General features: G+C 53.9%; 1 protein-coding gene across 1 annotated transcript in view; it reads right to left on the bottom strand.

Annotated features, from left to right (window-relative positions):
* C5H1orf94 (chromosome 5 C1orf94 homolog) overlaps positions 1 to 19576 on the bottom strand; it is a 41638-nt gene that overhangs the window by 6064 nt on the left and 15998 nt on the right. The window contains exons 2-6 of the mRNA XM_062193241.1: positions 14574 to 15262; positions 10636 to 10896; positions 9298 to 9473; positions 4744 to 4821; positions 41 to 237 (exon numbers count right to left, since the gene is read on the bottom strand). Of these exons, the coding sequence (XP_062049225.1) occupies positions 41 to 237; positions 4744 to 4821; positions 9298 to 9473; positions 10636 to 10896; positions 14574 to 15262 (1401 nt within the window). The remainder of the gene's footprint in view (positions 1 to 40; positions 238 to 4743; positions 4822 to 9297; positions 9474 to 10635; positions 10897 to 14573; positions 15263 to 19576) is intronic.

Here is a 19576-nt window from a genome sequence, read left to right as displayed (position 1 = left end):
TCCCCTCTCCCCTCCAGCAGCCCCGTGGCTGCAGACTCACCCATATGCCTGGGGGAGGAGGTACTGCGGCCCGTCTCCCGCCATGGGGGAAGGGTCTCGGGGATTGGTGGACAGCTTGGGAGGTGTCCTCTGCGAGTACGAATAGTTGGGCTGGACGAAGGGGATGTAGCTCAGCAGCGGGGTGTAGGAAGAGCGGAAAATCTGCTGTCCCGTCTGCTGTGGGTTGTACGGGGTCACCTGAGGGGCAGAGAGGAGAAAGGGGTGAGGTCACTGCTCCCAGCCCTAACCCTGAGCCCAGCCACCACCCTAGGGCCCCTGTGTCTCTCTTCACTGTGGGGCACACAGAAGTCAACATTTGGAATGGAAAAAGCTCAGGGATCAACTGTGAGCCTGGCAGTCTTCTTCATTCATCCGAGACTCAGTTTCCACATCTGTAACATGGGCAAATGCTATTGACATGGAGTGGTGATGGAGTCCGTGGCTATGAAGAGATAGGCCATAATAGGAAGCAAGTACATCTTCTTTCTGTTCTCTTGCCTGCCTCACTACCGGTAAACATCTGGGTAACCAGCCCCAAAGCGCCCTGTCCGCTGTCAGGTTTTATCAGCCCCAGGCAGCAGTTGTCATTGGCAGATCTCCAGCTCCTGTCTCGGGATCTCCACGGGTCCCACAGCCCAGGGGGAGCTCCTGTGCTGGGGGCAGTGGTCTCTGCACCGCTCCGCACAGCAGCCCCCAGTGCCCCCACACCCCCGGAACACAGCCTCCGTGAACAACCAACGGCATTTCCAACGTTCCTTCCTCTTTATTAATTCAAATGTACGTAGCCGTGGGTGGATAGTGAGCAACACGGCCCACTCCCACTATGCAATGGGGCAAAAGGGCGCCAAGGCTCAGCTCCAACCCCAGGGAAACACAGGGGGGCAGGGTTTGGGGGAGGGGGTGTCCTCAGAACGAAGTCCCGCTGGGGCCAGGGCTCCCTCCTTGCTCCAGACAGAGCAGGGACCTTACGTCTTGTTCACTGATAGGGCCCCAGCGCTAAGTCACAGCGACTGTCAACGAGCACGTGTTACATGAACACAGCAATAAAGAGCCACACATTCCATGAATGAATGCCAGAAGGAAAGAGAGAGGAAGGGGAAGAGGCAAAGAGGCAGGGAACCACCACTAAGCGTCTGCTTGAATACCTAAAGCGACAGGGAGCGCATTACATCACAAGCACCATGTTCCACTATCGACGGCTCCAAACATCAGGAAACTGTTTCTGGCACACAGCTGATCGCTCTCCCGTGTGTGCAGAGGGGAGAAAGTGGGAGGGCTTCTGGATTCCTGCTTTGCAGCCAGAGAAGCGTCTGGATCTCTGCTTTGTAGCCGGTGTCTGGAGGCCATGAGCTCAGCGATCCGGCACTCGGCAGGCAGCCCTCTCTGGCCCTGCTCGCTGTACCTGATAAAGCCCCCACAAGGCCGGCGTCTGAGTGCCTTGCTATGCCCCGCCCTTCCTATGTGGAACTCCACACAGCCCTGTTATTCCCATCTCAGAGATGAGAAAACTGAGGTTCAGAGACGTTGAGAGGCTCGCTTGTGCTCCCAGGGTCTGCACTGTATTAGAATCCCCAGAAGCGGGTGCTAAGAGCCTGTGCCCCTGCCTCAGCATCTCTCCATTGTGCCTCTGGGAGCCTGAGCCCCATCTCAGATCCTTCCCACCAGCCGCCCAGTGGGGATGCAAGAACTGGAGATACTGGACAAGGAAACCGAAGGCACGAGAAGACCAGCTGGTGGGGAAGGCGAGGAAGGCGGTGCCCAGAGCTGAGCCCTGTGGGCAGCAAGGTGCACATGGTGGGAGGAAGTGCTGGGATGCAAGAGGCAGATGCTTGGGTTCATACAAGCCCTGTTCAAAAACCTGCCCTTGGGGGTGGGCGCTTCACCCACGGGTAAGATGCCGGTTAAGACACCTGCGTCCCCTGGCTGAGTACCTGGCTATGGCTCTGGATTCCAGCTTCCTGCTGGGAGACAGCAGGGGACGGTTTAAGTAGCTGGGTCTCTGCCACCCGCATGGGAGACCTGGATTGAGTTTGCAGCTCCTGGCTTCAGCCTGGTCTAGCCTCAGTCTTTGCAGACATCAGGGGAGTGAGCGAGGGGTTGGGGGCTTTCTCTGTCGCTCTTTCACTCTTCCTGTCTCTCACGTAAGAAAAGCAAACATATCCTTGAGTCTATGGAGTTCATAAAAGCCATGAAATGGAGCTTAGTATACTGCTCTAGCATCTCCAAACTTCCTCTTCCCTGACAAGCAGCGTGACAGCACGCTTGGATGAAAGCAACAACAACACACTTCTATAAACCAGGGTGGACAGCGCCCAGCCCACGGGCCGTACATAAGGTTTGCAAAATCATTTGGTCTGCTCCTGCTAGGGCAACCTCAGGCAGGACTCGAAATTCAAAAAGTCTGTAGATGGCTATTTTATAAATCTCCACGTGGCCCTCAGCAGAAAAGCACTTCCCATCCTGACAGATGTCATTAGAAGGGTACGTAAGAAACCAGGAAACAGTAAACTTGTTTCTTACAATACCTTCCTCAAACACACACACACACACACACGTGACCCTCTGGAGCCAGGACCCTACCACTGGTTGCCTGGTGGAGGTGACGCAGCCGAGCCCCGTGAGCCAGATGCTTCATCTCGGGGTGCAAGGGGCTCAGATCTGGTCCACACAATCGAGTAACCTTCACCCATGGGTTCTTCCTTCATCTCCGGGTTGTTCTGACATGTTTCAGGTCGGAGTGAGGTTGGCGGAGGAGAGTTGGGGCTCCCAGTGCCATCCATGGGTTGGGGCACCGGGGTACGCACCTCCTGGGGGCCATGCACAGCCATCCTGGGAGTGGGGCATCTCAGTCTCTGGTGCCTCTGTGCTCCTGTTCCCAGCTCCTTTCCTCACCCCCCCAGCTGTGCCCTGAGACTCGATGCCCCTGCCCAGGCTTCCAGGCCCATTCGTGGCTGGGTGTGTCTGTGTGCTTGGGCCTCTTGGTGGCTAACTGTACCCATATTTCTCTCCACCTCTGTGTGTGTGTGTCTGTGTGTGTTTCTGTCTCCTCGGCTTTATTTTGATCCTGTATTTTGCACTTTTTTGTCTCCATGTCCCAGAGGCAATAAAGCATGGGTTGAGAGTGCTAGGCCACCCAAGGCCAGATCCCAACTCCGGCCACTCTGCCCTTGTGTTGCTGTGCAGCAAAGAGTCATCCCCAACCACCCTATAGAAGTAACTCAGCGGGCCAGCACCACGGCTCACTAGGCTAATTCTCTACCTGCGGCGCCAGCACCTCGGGTTCTTGTCCCAGTTGGGGCACCGGTTCTGTCCCGGTTGCTCCTCTTCCAGTCCAGCTCTCTGCTGTGGCCCGGGAAGGTAGTGGAGGATGGACCAAGTGCTTGGGCCCTGCACCCACATGGGAGACCAGGAGAAGCACCTGGCTCCTGGCTTCAGATCGGCACAGCGCGCCGGCTGTAGCAGCCATTTGGGGGGTGAACCAATGGAAGGAAGGCCTTTCTCTCTGTCTCTCTCTCTCTCTCTCTCTCTCTCTCACTGTCTAACTCTGCCTGTCAAAAAGAAAAAAAAGAAGAAGAAGAAGCAGAAGAAGAAGAAGAAGAAGAAGAAGCAGAAGCAGAAGAAGCTCAGCAAGTGAAAATACAGAAGTGTGGGGTCGGCATCCTGGCATAGCGGGTAAAGCCACCAGCTGTGATGCCAGTATCCCGTGGCACCAGTTCGTGTCCTAACTGCTCCATTTCCAATCCAGCTCCCTGCTAATGCATCTGGGAAAGCAGCGGAGGATGGCCCAGCTGCCTGGGCCCCTGCACCCACATGGGAGACCTGGATGAAGCGACTGGCTCCTTGCTTCAGCCTGGCCCAGCCCCGGCCTTTGTGGCCATTTGGAGAAAGAACCAGCAGATAGAAGATTTCTCTTTCTCTTTATCTCTGCCCCCCCTCCCCCATGTGTGTGTGTAACTCTGCCTTTCAAATGAATAAATAGATCTAAAAAGATGCCACACTTAGTTAAATTGGAATTTTAGATAAATAACGGATATTTTTTAGCCTAAGTATTTCCCAGGCCTCAGTTTCCTAACTTGTCACCTGACTCATGTCGGGTGGTTACAAAGGTTAGGTTAGGGGCTGGCACTGTGGCTCAGAAGGTTAATCCTCTGCCTGCAGTGCCAGCATCCCACATGGGCACCGGTTCTAGTCCCGGCTGCTCCTCTTCCAATCCAGCTCTCTGCTGTGGCCTGGGAAAGCAGTAGAAGATGACTCAAGTGCTTGGGCCCCTGCATCCACGTGGGAGACCTGGAAGAAGCTCCTGGCTCCTGGCTTCAGATCAGTGCAGCTCCGGCTGTTGGGGTCGTTTGGGGAGTGAACTGACGGAAGGAAGACCTTTCTCTCTGTCTCTCCCTCTCACTGTCTGTAACTCTACCTCTCAAATAAATAAATAAAATCTTAAAAGAAAAAGGTTAGGTTAGTGCAGGTGACCCTCAGAGAAGGCCCTGGCACCCAGGAAGGGCTCCGCTAAGTGCCAGTGGCTATTGTTGCACGGGGACACTGGCTTGTTTCTACCCCCTTGTCGGGATGCGTGTGTGTCCCCTGGAGACAGCAGCAGGTCAGAAAGCATAGCAGGTGACCAGCAGGGCAGCACCGCAGGAGCTGATGGCCTCAGACCCAGAGGCCTTGGTGGAGCTGGGGCGGTGGGGGGAGGGGGCTACTCACCGGCCGGGAGTAACAGCCCAGCTGGGGGTGCACAGCCTGCTGGTACGGCATCCTCGCAGCCCGCTGCGGGTACAGGCCCTGCAGAGAGAGGAAGAGGGTGGGCGTTGCTGGACAAGGCCTCCCAGCAGCTGCAGCAGCCGCAGCAGCAGCCGCTCAGCTCAGCCTGAGGCTCCCGCGCCTGGGTCTCCAGGCAGGGCCGAGCTTGGGCCGCGTGGGAGCAGGCCAGGGCAAGCAGAATGCATGCCTCCCGGGAAGCCCACGGTTAGCAGACTTCACAGTCTTTTTGGTGAGCATTTAAGATTAAAGCTCCAAGAATCTGACTGCTGCTTGAATCCTAGATCTGCCCCTCACTGGCCCTGTGGCCTTGGGCCAGGGACTCCAGCTCTCTGGGCGCCCCCTGAATGTGTGCTCATGCCTGCAAAGCTTGTGAGGGAAACCGTGCTGTCTTTGTCACTGTCCACACATCTTTTCTAAAGGTCTTTCCTTGAACCCCATTCCTGCCCTTGAACTAAAGTATCTTTGTGTGTGTGTGTGTGTTGGGGGCTTTGCACCCATGTATACTTGAGTACATCTACACGTGTGTTTGCATTGGCATCCATGGGCTATGGACCCGTGTGCTACTGGGAATCCAGATGTGTGAGTTTGAATGTCTGCTGCACACACGCGTGCCTGTGTCTGTTAGCGGAACACGAGTGTTGGTATGAGGATGAGTGAGTTAATTATCTAAAGCATTCACCGGTGTCCAGCACATGTTCACAGTCTGCAGTGGCCAGGGCTGTGGCTCATCTCTCTTGCCTCCCTGGCTCTCTGGCAACTCAGCCAAATGGAGAATGGAAATGTTGTCCACAGCTCTCTGTGGGGCCACACTGGGGGTGTCCATGTATCCACACAGAGACACATCACACACACACACACACACACACGCACACACACACATGCGGGAGACCCTCCAGCCTCTGACTATGCCCCCAGCTGACAATCCAGAGCTACCCCCTAGGTAAAGGTCAAATGTCAAAGTCAAAGCTCCTCTCAGCCAAGGACATCAGCCCAGAGGCCCCAAACCGGCCTCCACTCTGGGCGTAGCTTGTGGCAATTCTCAAAGTGTTAATGGCTAACCCTACGCTCTTGATGTCCTCACAGCCCACAAGCTCCTCGTAAAAGGCTCTGGAAGCCCGAGGTATGGGAAAGTCTCCCAGAAATCCTGCTGCCCCACTTTCCAGGCCCCCAGGAGTGCACATCTCCCAAGTGCTCCTCCCTGCTCTCTATTCCCATGCCTGGGGCCTCAGGGCATCCTATACCCGGGCACCTCCTACTTGCACCTGATACCAGCTCCCAGCCCTGCAGCCCAAGGCAGCCTGACTCACCATTCTGACCACAATGTGCTCGCTGTGAACACAGCCTTGGCCTGATCTTGGACAGAAAAGTCAGAGAAGCAGGGCAGCCTTGGCCATGGCCAGCCCTCAGGGAGCTCCAGGGCCACTAAGCTGTCTATTAAGCATACCTCTTCCATTCCTCACCCCCTTCCCCTTTCAGCCCCAGCAGCAGTTAACACCACCAACTTCCTCAGACCCGAGGACGAGAACGGCAGGCCTCCACCATCCCCACCCGGCCTGCGCTGGGCCACCTTGGGATCCATGCAGGACCAACTGCCCCAGCTTGGCTCCACCCTGGGGCGGGGTTTGAGGAGATGGCGCCACATTCATCAGTACAAGCCAGGCCATGTGACTTTAAGGACATCACTGGTTGTTAGAATTGCAATTTCGTAAAATCACAAATGAGGGTAAATAAACACTCATTCTTCTTTGCTTGAGGTCAAGGCCTTTCCCCATCCGCCTCCCCCCTCCTTAATTGGGAGCAGAGTTCCTTTATGCCAAGCGGCCCAGGAACCTCTGAAGCTGCTCGAGGTCGGGGACCCTGTCTCCCACGCCTCCGAGCCCCTCCACTGCTGAGCTCTGGGTAAATTGGATCTGGGACCTCATGTCTACTCCCAGTGCCAAGCAGGGGAGAGACCAGGATAAGCCAGTCCCCGTTTCCCCTCTCTGTCCTCTCAGGGCCTGCAGAGCTCCTGACCCCATTTCCTTGGGCGACCAGGGCTGCATAATAATAAAAGCCAACATCTGCATCACACGTGAGATTTGCAGCGCCCTTCGCCAGCCACGGACTCCAGGACTCCGTGCACCAAAATCCGTGCCATGCTGGTGCTGCTGGTGCTGCCGTGATGATGATGATGATGAACCCATTTCACAAGCAGGGAAACCCGGACTCAGAGTGGCCATTCAGCTTGTCCAAGGCCACAGAGCTTAGATGCAGCAGAACCTTGAAACCCAAGGTTACTGATTTCCAAACCCGCCTTCTTGCTATTATTTCAGGCCCTGAGCAGCTGTCTAGCAGCTAGATAAGCATGACGAGACCGTGAGAAGCCAGGAGGAGGTAAATGATGCTGCCTTTTGTTCCCACCTGGAAGGGTCACCTCCTTCTCCCATGACTTCAGCTGGGCCTGCTCAGCCCCAGCTGACCCTTCTACCACCTCTGCCCAAAAGCGGGGAAACCTCAGGGGAACTGGCCCTGCCCTATGAACGCCAGCATCTCTGAAGACAGAGGAAATCTCAGGCACTCAAAAAGTCAAGTCCAATGAAATTAACATAACAAAGAGACACTACCCCACTTAATAAAGCAAACCATGGCAAATTAGCTTTACGTGGTGAGCTCTGGGAGTGCATTTTAGAACGAATTCGTTTACACTAAATAAAATTATGGGATTGTCTGTCTAGTGGAAGCAGAGGGGCCCGGCTGATCTGCCGTGGAGCCCCAAACTTGGGTTAGACTCTGAGCCTCGTAGCCCCTCTGCATCCTCTCCCCTAGCCCCACAGACAGCCCATAGGGACTGTGGAAGGAAGGCTTTCAGAATCAGTGAAATAAATGAGGAAATGAAGAAAGAGGAATGAGCAGGTCAGTGAGTGGGGGAGTAAGTGACCAGTGCGTGAACAAGCCCCAAGATGCAAAGGGAGAAGAGGCAAGGGTGAAGGACTACACTAACGACCGGGACCCGGGTGCTATTTAGTCCCCAGATGGATGTGGGCAGACTGCATTAGCAACATGAAACGGATACTTAGTTTCCCCTGAGATCTCTTTTATCTACAGCCTCTCCTTCTCAAGGTGGGCTTGAGGCTTTTCCCAAGGGCAAAAGTGGGCACTTGTTTCCTTCAGCAAACAAATAAATGAAAGGCTTGGAAAGGAGGGATGGAAGGAGGGAGGCAGAGAGAGAGAGAGAGAGAGAGAGAGAGAGAGAGAGAGAGAGGCTTTGCTAAATTCCTTGAATATTCCAGGGCTAAGCCTGGTGGAGCAGCTCTGAGCATCATCATGGAGTAGATGGTCCCCTTCTGCCTAGCACATGGAAGCCATAGGCTCATCTGCTCTGTGACAGAGGAGGAGGAAATGACACCGGGCTCGGGGAGGGGTTCAGATGGGACCCAGAGGAAGGCAGGCAGCAGCAGGTGTATTTCCTTCTCACCTTGCCTTTTCCAGGCTTTGCCGGACCAGACTGGGGCTGCAGATGGCCAAGGTCATGGACCGTGGACATACAAACTCTAGGTCCTGGATGCATTGGGCAAGCAGCCAGGCTGGGGAAGGGGGGTGGGACAGAAGACTGAGAAATCTTAGATTCTGAGCAGCTTTCCTGAAAAAAAAAAAAAAAAAAAACACGGAGCACTACCTAAAGGGACTGCTTAAGTTATTGGATTGGACAAAGGTTGAAACCAGAGTGGACGTTTATTTGATTTTTCCCTCCTTCTACCAAGTGGGCGGCAGCTCTTAAGGGATATTAAGTTAAATGGACAAAATAAAGAAACTACATTTTCCCTGCATAAATGAGTTCTGTGAGTAGAATTTCCAATGCTGCTACAAGTGTTTCACCACCTCTGTGTGTCTGGCCACTAATTCTCTTCTTGCTATGAGCCCAAGATCGAGAGTGTGTGCCAAGCCACCTCAGCTGGTACAAAGCTCAGACAGCTTGCGTGTGGTCAAATAGTTTGTCATCCAAACCAGAGCATGTGAGAGTGAAAGGGGATGGCATTAATCATTATTCTCTGGCCAAAGACCCAGACCGTCCCAAGTAATCCAGGCTATCCCTTACCTAACTTTAAAGAAAGTCACAGAAGCTGATGGACAGGACTATGACACCATCTTATCCTGGAGACCCAAGCACCCACCCAGCCACGACCAGCAAAGCACCTCTGGAACAAATGGAACAGCGTGAAGCAGATTCCAGACAGTGGAAAACAGTGTGTGTGTGTTGTGTGTGTTTGCACGCGCACGCCAAGCGGTAGGTCTGATGCAGCCATAAAAAACAAACATAACTAATAAGCTGACAAGTTGATAGTGCCCTGCTGTAGACCCCATGGAGTCTCACGATTGGAGGGATGGCCTTTAAGGGAAGTCCAAGGGCTCTTTGTGAAACAGGGTCCCAGCAAGCCCTACCCACCCACTCCCCCGCCCCCCGGTATTGCCAGAGCCACTGTGGATAGCCACAGGGAGTGCCACGGCCTGCCCACTCACCTGGTACTGTGGGAAGGTGGTGTGATTGGGGAACACTGGTGGAGGTGGGTAGTTCAGGTTGAGCCAGAGTGGCTGGTTCAGGGTGGCTGAGGTCAAGGCTGTGGCGAAGCGTGGGTTGAAAACGTTCCCCGTGTACTTGATGTTGTTCTTGTCGGCAGCTGTGACAGGTGGGTTCACTGTAAGTCACAGGAGGAGGGGAGCATGTCAGTGGTGGAGGCAGAGGCCTGCAGCACCAGGATGGTCCCAGGGCCAGGCCCGTGAAGCCTGGAGAGGGCTCTTCAAAGCCCTGCTGAGTTTCCAACTCTAGGAAGACACCCCTGGCTCATGCTTTACACATTTGGGGGAGAGAAATCCCAGCATGGTCTGGATTGGAGTGTCTGTCATTCACTAGTGAAGGGGACAATTTAGCAAGGGAATAAAATGGACCTCATTTCTAGAGCTATGTTTCACTTACAAAACCAAATCCTTTCAAAAGCTTCAGAAAAAGCCAGCATTTTTTAAACAACTGCTACGCCATTGGAATTCATTCTTATCGCATCATGAAAGCAGCCCCTCCCTGGGACATACACTTTGTAACACTGAGAATCTTGCACATGTTGTTATCCATACAGGAATCATTTTAAAATATTTTTAAGACACTAATTTAAGGCAGAGTGACTCAAAGTCAATCTAGATGAATGGGATAAGGTTGAGTTGTTTCAGGATGTGAATCCAGAATTCTCCCTCTCTAAAAGCTATCCTGCAGGCTGATCGGGTCCGAAAGGGATCTTTGGTTTCCCCAGTCTTGTCATCACTTTTGGGAAGGGAAATTTGACTGAAATAGTTGGACAAGGGCTAGGAAGAAGGAGAGATATGAATAATCTGATTACATAGAACTAATATAAAGCATGGATTTTTCTTCGTCTTGGGCAATTTGAGAGTGTATGATCTATGTTGAGTTGGGGCTATATTTAAAATTCGTCACTACTAATGTTCATGTGACCCCTGAAAGCCAACTGTAGTCCTCTGGTTGCTGGGGTAGGGAACAGGTGGCCCAGGGGCTGTATAAGATCTGGCTCTGCCAAGGCAACCACAGTTGGGACTCAACATTCAACAAATCTACAGCAGGTTAGTTTTTAAGTTGATACTTTTGTATGGCCCACAAATGATGTTATACATTTCAAAATGGCTCTTGGCAGCAAACAGGTTCCCACTCCTGCTAGTGGTTGTATTTCTGCTAAGGATGTGAAGAGCAGTGACTTGCCCATGGATAGCCTGGTGACCCAACCACTCTCCAGAGCCTAAGCAGGGTGTCTGGAATCCCTTCCTTCCTCTGCAGCCCACCGTGGGCCAGCTTACATTTCAGCTCCAGCCCATCCACATCCACTTTGTTGCGAAGCTTCAGCTGCCTACTTGGGTTTTTGGTGGCTCCGAGGAACTCATAGAGCAGATTCTTCTCAGCTGGCCATGCAGGCTTCTTGGGCGGCAGGGCTATGGACGGGGTGCCCACTGGGTCATTGCAACCCTCCTCACCACAGGTGTCCTTCCGACTCTGGGGCCACTGGCTAACAAAGAGGCAGTCTTGACACTTGGTTGAGTCTTTGTTGCTAGGGTTTTGTTCTACAGAGGGAGGGAAATTAAGTCAGAGTCAGGGAAGGCACCATCCTGTGGCTGCCTGACGGATCCTCCACAGCACACATCTGAGGCCCAGACCACTCAAGAGGACACTCTCAGCTACATACAGTTCCAGTTTGTCCCTCGGCACTCCCCTGACCACTGTCCAGTCTAGTCTTCCTACCTCAAGCATCTATTTATCCACCTATCCTTCCTTCTTTCTCTCCCTCCATCCATCTACTCACCCATCCATTAACTCACACACTCATCCACCCAAATATCTTTCCATGCACACACCCATCACTCAACCATCCACCCATCCATTCATCCATCTACCCACCCACTCACCCACACATCCATTCATACATCCACCCATGTCTATCCATCCATCCATCCACCCATCCATTCATCCATCTACCCACCCACTCACCCACACATCCATTCATACATCCACCCATGTCTATCCATCCATCCATCCACCCATCCATTCATCCATCTACCCACCCACTCACCCACACATCCATTCATACATCCACCCATGTCTCTCCATCCATCCATCCACACATCCATTCACCCATCCACCCATGTGTCTCTCCATCCACCCATCCACCCTTCTACCCATCCATTGTTAGTTTCCCTTTCCCCTTTCATCCATTCATTCATCCTTTCTTACATTATTCCTTTCTTCAATTACTTTTCTCCCCTTCCTCTCTCCATTCTTCCTTTCCTTCTGTCCACATTTCGACTTCCTTCCCTTCTTTTTTTTTCTCTCCTAACTCCCTCCTTTCTTCCTTCCAGCCACCCATAGTGCCAGGAAGATGACTTGGACACAGTCTTCCTTGAAGGAGCATGCAATTGAGAGCTAAGGGTGGTCTCGCGTTTCCACAGAACACAGCCTGGACCCCACAGTTTGGCACCATATCATGCCTCTACTTCTGTCTGTGGCTCACAGGTGATTCAGCTGGCTTGTCAGCTCCAGGCCCTGCCCTGAGCACTGGGGACACAGTGATGAGTCAGAGCCATTCTGCCCTGCAGTAGCTCATCACAAGGAAGGCGAGAGAGACATGCTCAGAAATAGCTCTGGGACAAGGCAGGTGGGACCCAGGAGGTGACAGGGGACACAATGGGAGAAGAAGATGGCTGAGACTGCTCTCTGTCTGAATGGGGCTTTGTGTTCCAAAACGAGGTGGGGTTTCAGCAAGGCCAGACATGCTGGAATGTCTGGGAGGAAGGCAAGACAGGCATGGGAACTGGGCCAGAGGCTGCAAGCACAGAGCTGTGGGGATTAAATAGAGATGGCTGAGGTGTGGGGTGGGGGCCCAGCCATTGCCAGCTTTGACCATGCAGTCACCCCAGAACAAGGACAGTGTCTGCACCACCATGGGGTCCTCCACAGCAGTGGCTCTCACTCACCTGAGTGCCAAAAATTTCCTGGAAAAGGTGTATTACAAACAACAAATGCATGGGTTTCCATTTTTTTTCCACCAAAATAAGCATATCTTTTAATTCTACTTTTCCAGGAACTTGTTAAGGGACTCTTGCTTGTGATTAAGCACGAGGAGGAAACCTATTGGCAGAAAGAACTCCATATACACAGTTGGTTTGTTCCTTTCCTTTTTTAAGGCATTGTCCTGGTTGAAGCAGGGAAGAGAGCTTTGTGCACCCACCCGGCCCCATCCACTCCTCCTCCGGGCCTGGGATATCAAAAGTTCTCCCTGGAGCTTGGCTAGGAGACCCAGTCACCTGCTGGATGACTGCCCCCATGCTCAAAACACTGCAGGCCTCTGGGCTCCCTCTGGGAGTGGCCCCATCTGAAGACCTGTGCCTCAGTTGCCCATTGGGAGTGTACCCCATCCTCCCAGCTTTTCGACCCCAGCACTGCAGGCTCAGTGGCCAGGATGGGACTGGGCCTGCCCTCCTAGCACCATCCTAGCACAGGAAAGAGCTGTTCTAGCCTGAGTCGATTTAGGAGAAAGCAACATTTTTAGCAAAAACATATCCCTAGAGTCTCTTCCAAGAGTTCATCTGGTTGCCGAGTTTAGCCCCCAGCCAGCATGCGGAAATACCAGCACTCACTAATAATAGCCCTCTCCCCAGAGACCTCAGTACCTGCAGCCTCGCGCGCACACCTACAGTTGCCTGAAACATCTACAGAGCTCCTTCCTCCAAGAGCCAGGCCCACACTTTCCTGCCTGCCATTCCTTTGTCTGCACGGACACATGTGTAAGCACACACCTGCCACACATGCACAAGGATGTACAGAACACACTCAGCTGCGCCACAGCTGCATTTTCTCTGACACACACACATTCACATATGCAAAACTCCCTTTAGAACCTATTGGCTCATGCATCTGTACACACACACACACACACATACAGTGGGACCATTGGGTGGGACCTATCACCCCTATCCACCAGGGAGGTTTCCTGGGCGGGACTCAATACTCTCACAACCCCATCCCATGGTCCCAAAGCCCTCAGGCAGCTCCAACCTGTCCAACACCCAGATTCTAGCTCTCTGGCCACAGCTTGATTCCCTGGCCTGTCCACAATGCCACACAACACACAGTGTTCTCATGGGGGACCTTGCTCCTGTTTTCTCAGGGAGACGGGTTCAGGCCCTCTTGATACCCCCCACCTGCAGTGGTCCACCCCTGCTCCGCACAGCCTGGGGTCATTTTCCCCTCTGGGTGACATGAGTATGACCTGCTCTCCAAGTGACTGCTGACTGTGCATAAATGCCACTGCCATCAGTCTGAGCAGCTAGATCAGGGGGAAAAAAAAGGCCAAATTACTGGAGAGGAGGTGGGGGTAATTTAGGAGGTGGCTGGGTTTCCTTGGAAAGGAAATCCCCCATTAACTAGTGGGAGAGCTCTTTTGTGAGCCCCTAGAGCCCAGGGAACAAGCCCAGGGCCAACAGCCTCAACTGTCCCCCGGGGAAATGTGCACATCTGCTAACTGCCCAAGGAGGATCAGGCCTTGTGGCCAGAAGAGGCACGTCCTTTGGAAGCCACATCCCTGAAGCTGCCAGTCAAACTCCTTCCTAAGCACTTCCTTCCATGTGCCTGGATTCCTGCAGGTGTTGATACATGGAACCAGAGGCAGGCGGTTAGGACAGCACTTGGGAAGCCCAATCCCATCTGGAGTTCCAGCACTGGACTCCTGGCTCCTCCCCTTGTGATCCAGCTTCTCCTAGTGCCCACCCTGGGAGGGAGCATGGGGATGACTGAGGCACTACAGTCCCTGTCACTCATGTGGGACACCCACATTGAGTTCCAGGCTCCTGGCTTCAGCCTTGCCCAGCCCCAGGTGTTGTAGGCATTTGGAAGAGGGGACCAGCAACTGGAAGCTCTCTTTCTCTCTTTCAAATCCGAAGAAAATAAATAAAATTTTAGAAATAAAACTAAAAACATGGACCAGTTACTCCTGGGACCTGTCTCTTTTCTCAAAGCATGCTGGGACTGGGGCCTCTGGGTTTGCTTGCACATGCTGTGCTCTGCCCAGGAGCATCAGCAGGGCAGGGCTGCCCCTGGAGGCTGTGCCCACCAGAGGCTGCTTTGCCCTGTTTTACACAAGGAGGCTTCTTGTGCGTGCTGTAGTAACAACTGCCTCCCCGGAAAAGCTCTCTTTCCTCCACGCAGACCCCCTCCCGCCACTGCACAGAGCCCCAGCCCCACTCACCCTGCAGCAAAGGGTGCCCTTCGGAGTCAGGCTCAGGCTTGGAGCAGATCTTGGCAAACACGGGGAGCTGCCTCTTCTGAGCAGGGAGCTCGGGGAGCTTGCCGGGGGCTGTGAGAGGAGGTGCAGGCGGCAGCAGCAGGAAGGGACCCAGCCCCGGGGGCTCACTGGGTCCGGAGCTGCTGAACATGCTGTTCTGCAGGAAGTCTTTGATGACCCTGGTCTCCTCCAGGACCATCTTGTTGTCGGGGGCCTTGGATGTCTCCGTGGACTTCAGTGGGAACTGGGCCAGCAGCTTGCTGATTTCTGAGTTGGAGGCGCCTGGGCTGTGGCCCCTGTTCTCCATGCCCGTGGCACTCTTGCCCTTGGCAGCACGCAGGATTCCGGTGACTGTAGACACAGCAGAATCACAGTCCTGCCGGCTGCCGATGGCAGACTCGGCCACCTTCTGCTCCAGGAGCTCATCTCCAGCAGTGATGGAGGCTCCTGGCTGCTCAGAGCCACCTGCCACTGGAGGAGGTGCAGGTGTGCAGGGAGCTGGCTGGTCCCTGGCCTCCTTGGGGGAGCTACCTGGGGCCTCCGGTTTCCCGGAGTTCTCTTTGACCAGGATGAGGTGCTCTTTGGTGAGGCTGAGGAACTCCTGCTCCACCAACAGGGAGATCTCGTCTTTGCCAGGGCTGATCTCCAGAGTTCTGCAAAGAGGTCAGAGAGACAGCCGGGGTTAGAGCAAGCTCACCGACTGCGGCTGTGCAGGACCCAGGGAGAGGGGATGGATGTGTGACCTGAAGAACACCTTTGCAGGTAGGAGAAACCTATTGCTTTCTTGAGAGAGAAAAGGTTAAGTCACTGCTTACAACTCCGGCATCCTATATGGAAGTACAGTTTCGAGTCCAGGCTACTCCACCTCCGATCCAGCTTCTTGCTAATGCACCTGGGAAAGCAGTAGAAGATGGCCCAAATGCTTGGGGCTCTGCACCCATGTGGAAGAGCTGGATGAAGATCCAGGCTCCTGGCTTCAGCCTGGCCCAGCCCTGGACATTGCAGCCATTTGGAGAGTAAACCAGTGGATGGAAGATCTCTATCTCTGTCTCTCTCTGTCACTCTGCCTTTCAAATAGATAAATAAATCTTTAGAAGAAAGAGAGAGAAGAGAAATAGAGAGCAAAAACAGACATGCAGTGGACCCCCAAGAAGGTTCTACATGACCCTAAGGGATGCAGTACCAAGAGCATGGAGCTGAAATTGAGCCCCTCCCTCCAATTCATGGTGCCTAGGACCTGAGCCAAAAAAAGACCAGAGACATGGTTCACAGGGGAGTTCTGCCCAGCAGCACAGGGACAAGGAGGGAGCCAACAGCTCTAAGTGTGGGGTCCAGAGTGCTGGGACTACGCCCCGGGAAGGCTCCAGGAGCACTGTGCAGGTCCTGTCTCCTCACTGCAGAGTGGTGCAGTGGATGGCCCAAGCTCACCCTGATTCTGTCATTTTCCCTCCATGCAACCCTGGGCAAGCTGATCAGCATCTGGGTGCATTGGCCTCTTTGTCTGATTAATAGTGACATCACAGAGGTTCCAAGCATTGTCAGGCAGTGTCTGGAATGGAGTCTTAGGGCAGTACCAGAGCCAGCTATTCTTGTCCACAGCCTGTTAGCCTGGCCAGACCCCTGGACCCTGCACTGGGGGCCCATGTACATCTGTGTCGACCTGCCTGGAATGGCACCTGACCAGGTCACAGCCTCTGGGCTGGGCCTCATTTGATGATGGCATCCACAGTTAGCTGATCACTGCACCACCTCAGAGGGATCCCCCTGTGCTCAAACACTGGCCTCTACTGAACCTCAGAGCCTAGACACCCAGCTAGACCATGGCTGGCTGGCACCTGCTTGCTGGGATCTGATGGTTCTATGGAGGCTAAGCTGGCTTTCTCCAGTGGTGATCCTGGGCTGGTGGCCCTGCCTACCTACCAGCATTCCTGGTAAAGGGTAAGAGGGGGGACTTCTTCTCAGCACTCCCAGGGGAACCAGGGCCACCCAGCTTAGCACCCTCTGCTTCCTGTCCTTGGTGAGCTCCTGTGAGGGCCAGACAAGGTGGCCTACACCTCGAGCATTCTGGAAACTGCTCAGCACCCTGCTCCTGGCAGCTCAGAAGGAGAAACCAGTATAGAGGGACCGAGGGGGAAGAACAGAGCCCCATAAGCAGAGCTCAGCTGCCAAAGCTTGGGCTTTTCCAGTCGGGAGACCCAGCGCCCACTCTGGGGACACACGGACATGCCACAGCCAGCTAATGCCCCAGCAGGGGCCAGGCCTTCCCCATATTATTCTTTGGGTATGCACACACATGCATGTGCACATGGACATCTACACACATGTCTTTGATGCACACACACACACACACATAGAGGAATAAGAGGTACATAACTCACACAACACCACACACATATCCCAAGCAGGCCACCCTGTGCACCACAACCCAGAACTTCCAGCTGTGCCGGGCATGAACACATTAGCAGCTGGGTCCTCCTGAGGTCCAGAGGTCCTGGAGCAGCAGCTGGGTGGCCAGGGTACTGGGGGAGCTTGGGAGAGAGATGTGTGCCAACAATACGGGGGTGTGTCGGTATTCTAACAGCCACAACAACAGCACCAGCTGAACACCAGGCCTGCATGTAATGAGATGCTGGGAGTGACACCAGGAATAAGCAGACTCCCCCCAAATGCACGTGGGTGTGAATCTACTCCCATCAGCCCTGGGTCTCTGGGCCCTCCCTGTAAGGTGGTCTTGAATGCGCAGCTGCCTTGGGTGGAAGTTGGCTGTGCCATCCGCCAGCTGTGTGAGAGCCCAGGACAGCCCCTGCTCAGGACATCCCTTTCTCTCCAGTCCTTTCCTCTCCTTCTTCCCTGCTCTCCCACCCATTCCCGTCCTCTCACCTCCCTCCCGTGTCCAGACTTAGGGCTATAAATAGGCCCCTCTGGGAACAAGCAGAATAAAGAGGTTGCCAATATCTGGCCCCAAGTTTCAGATCTGCCTCCTCTTCCTCCCCCATCACCTACCACCAAGGAGCAAGTCCCAGGAATCAGAGGCCAGCGGGACAAGTTTTTGCCTCCCCTCCCCGCCCTCCAACCCCTTGCAGAGCGAGCTGTGTACCGAGAGTGGTTCTGAATCAGAAAGGTTCACTAGGGTTATGATAATGTTTACAATTAAGCTAGTGGTATTGTGGCTATACCTAAACAACAACAACAACAACAACAAAAGAAAGAGTCCTTATCCCTGAGAGACACAGACTGAAGTATTTACAAATGAAATTACACAGGGATTCTCTTTAAAGTGAACCCTGTGTCAGGGGAAGGGAAGGAGGGCATAAGATAACAGACGTGTTAGCCATTGCTAAAACCGGGGGGGGGGGGGGTGTTTCCTGCAGTCATCACACACTGCTCACTCTGCTCTTGCCTGTATTTCACTTTTGCTTTGTTTCTTAATAAAAATATCACACACACACACACACACACACACCTCATCACTGAATCCTGCAAAGCACCAGCTCCAAGGTTCATTCACAACAGTTTCCAAAAGACCCACAGCACCCTGAGGTCCCTGGAACAAAAATCTGAACACTCCTACCCCACCCCCACCCCTAGCACCTCAGGAGCCTGACTGGTGGACAGGAAAGAGCAGGCAACCAGAGCACGAGTCCCTGGGCTGCCCCTCGCTGGCTGCCTGCTAAGCCTTGCAATTCCCATCTGTCAAGTGGGATAGCACCTACCCTTCAAGGTCAGACTGCGGCTGTTAGGAGATAAATTGTGCAAAATGCTGACCACAGACTGGGGCCTAGCAACCCCATCACGATCCCAATGTGATCTGTTATAACGCAAGCCTATGGGACAGGTGCATGGCATCGAGATCCCAATGTGACAGTCAGTGGTCAGAACTCAGCAATGATGGAGACACATGCATGGTGTCCTGATCATTATGTAGTGCTCACAGGTTACGGTCAGCAATGATGCAAGCCCATGCAACAGGTGCACGGCATCACGATTGCCCCATGGCGGCCAGTGGCTAGGTTTTGGTTATGGCACACCAAAATATGTTCTCTGCACTGCTTTCTCTCTCCAGCTTCACTGTTGACATCTGGAGCAATGGGGAGCAACGGTTGCCATTCCCACCCTGCAGCCTCTGTGGGAGCAGAGGCACAAACACTCATGTCCCTCCCAGGTGCGACCCCTCCTTCTCTCTACTCCAGCCTCACTGTGGCTCTTGGCAGATGCAGCTTCCCTAGTACTCCTGATCATTCTCCTCTGGAAATACAGCAGGGGGCCAATGGAGCCCTTGGAATGCTGGCAAGCATAGAAAGGATGCTACTGTGGCCCCTCCCCTGGCTATGAACCCTCCATCTGCCCCTGAGAGCTGCCTCAAAGTGTTGTGTCATGTGCCACAAATCCATCATGGGCTGGATTGGAAAGCCAGGCTCCCACACACAACCCTTGTCAAGAGCAACACAGCCCCCACCCGACAGATGGCAAGAGGGACCCTGAAGAGCTAAGAACCTCATCATGGAGAAGAGGAGGAGGCCCCTGTGGGGACATGGCTGAGCCGGCGGCCTTCACTGTCTCCTGCCCACCCCAGCCAGGGCTTGGTGAGCCAGCGAGGCTCCCCTGGCTCTGGGGCTGGGCTTTGTTCCCCAGACTGAATGCAATCAGGGATCTTGCTGGTCTCCTCCCGTCACTCCCGCCTGTGCAGGATCATCACCGTGAATCTTGAGCCTGTCATCCGTGGCATTAGCTGTCCCTGACAGCTCTGTGCCAGCCGCATGTCTGATGAGCGTGTCTTCCGTGTCTTCCGCCAACGTACGGAAAGAAGTGGTGAAGGGAGGAGAGTCCAGGGCAGAGCCTTGGGGACACTGCCAGAGACCTTCCCCCCAGCCTGACAGTAATCCCGGATCAACACTTGGGGGGAATAAATCAATCCAGTCACTATCATCCCATCTCCTCTCCTCCACAAGAGCCTTTAGCAGGCCCCT

This window comes from Lepus europaeus, chromosome 5, assembly GCF_033115175.1.
Source record: "Lepus europaeus isolate LE1 chromosome 5, mLepTim1.pri, whole genome shotgun sequence".
NCBI classification, from domain to species: Eukaryota; Metazoa; Chordata; class Mammalia; order Lagomorpha; family Leporidae; genus Lepus; species Lepus europaeus.
The sequence above is the reverse complement of the archived record's forward strand: the minus strand, read 5'-3'. Positions and strand labels throughout refer to the sequence as shown.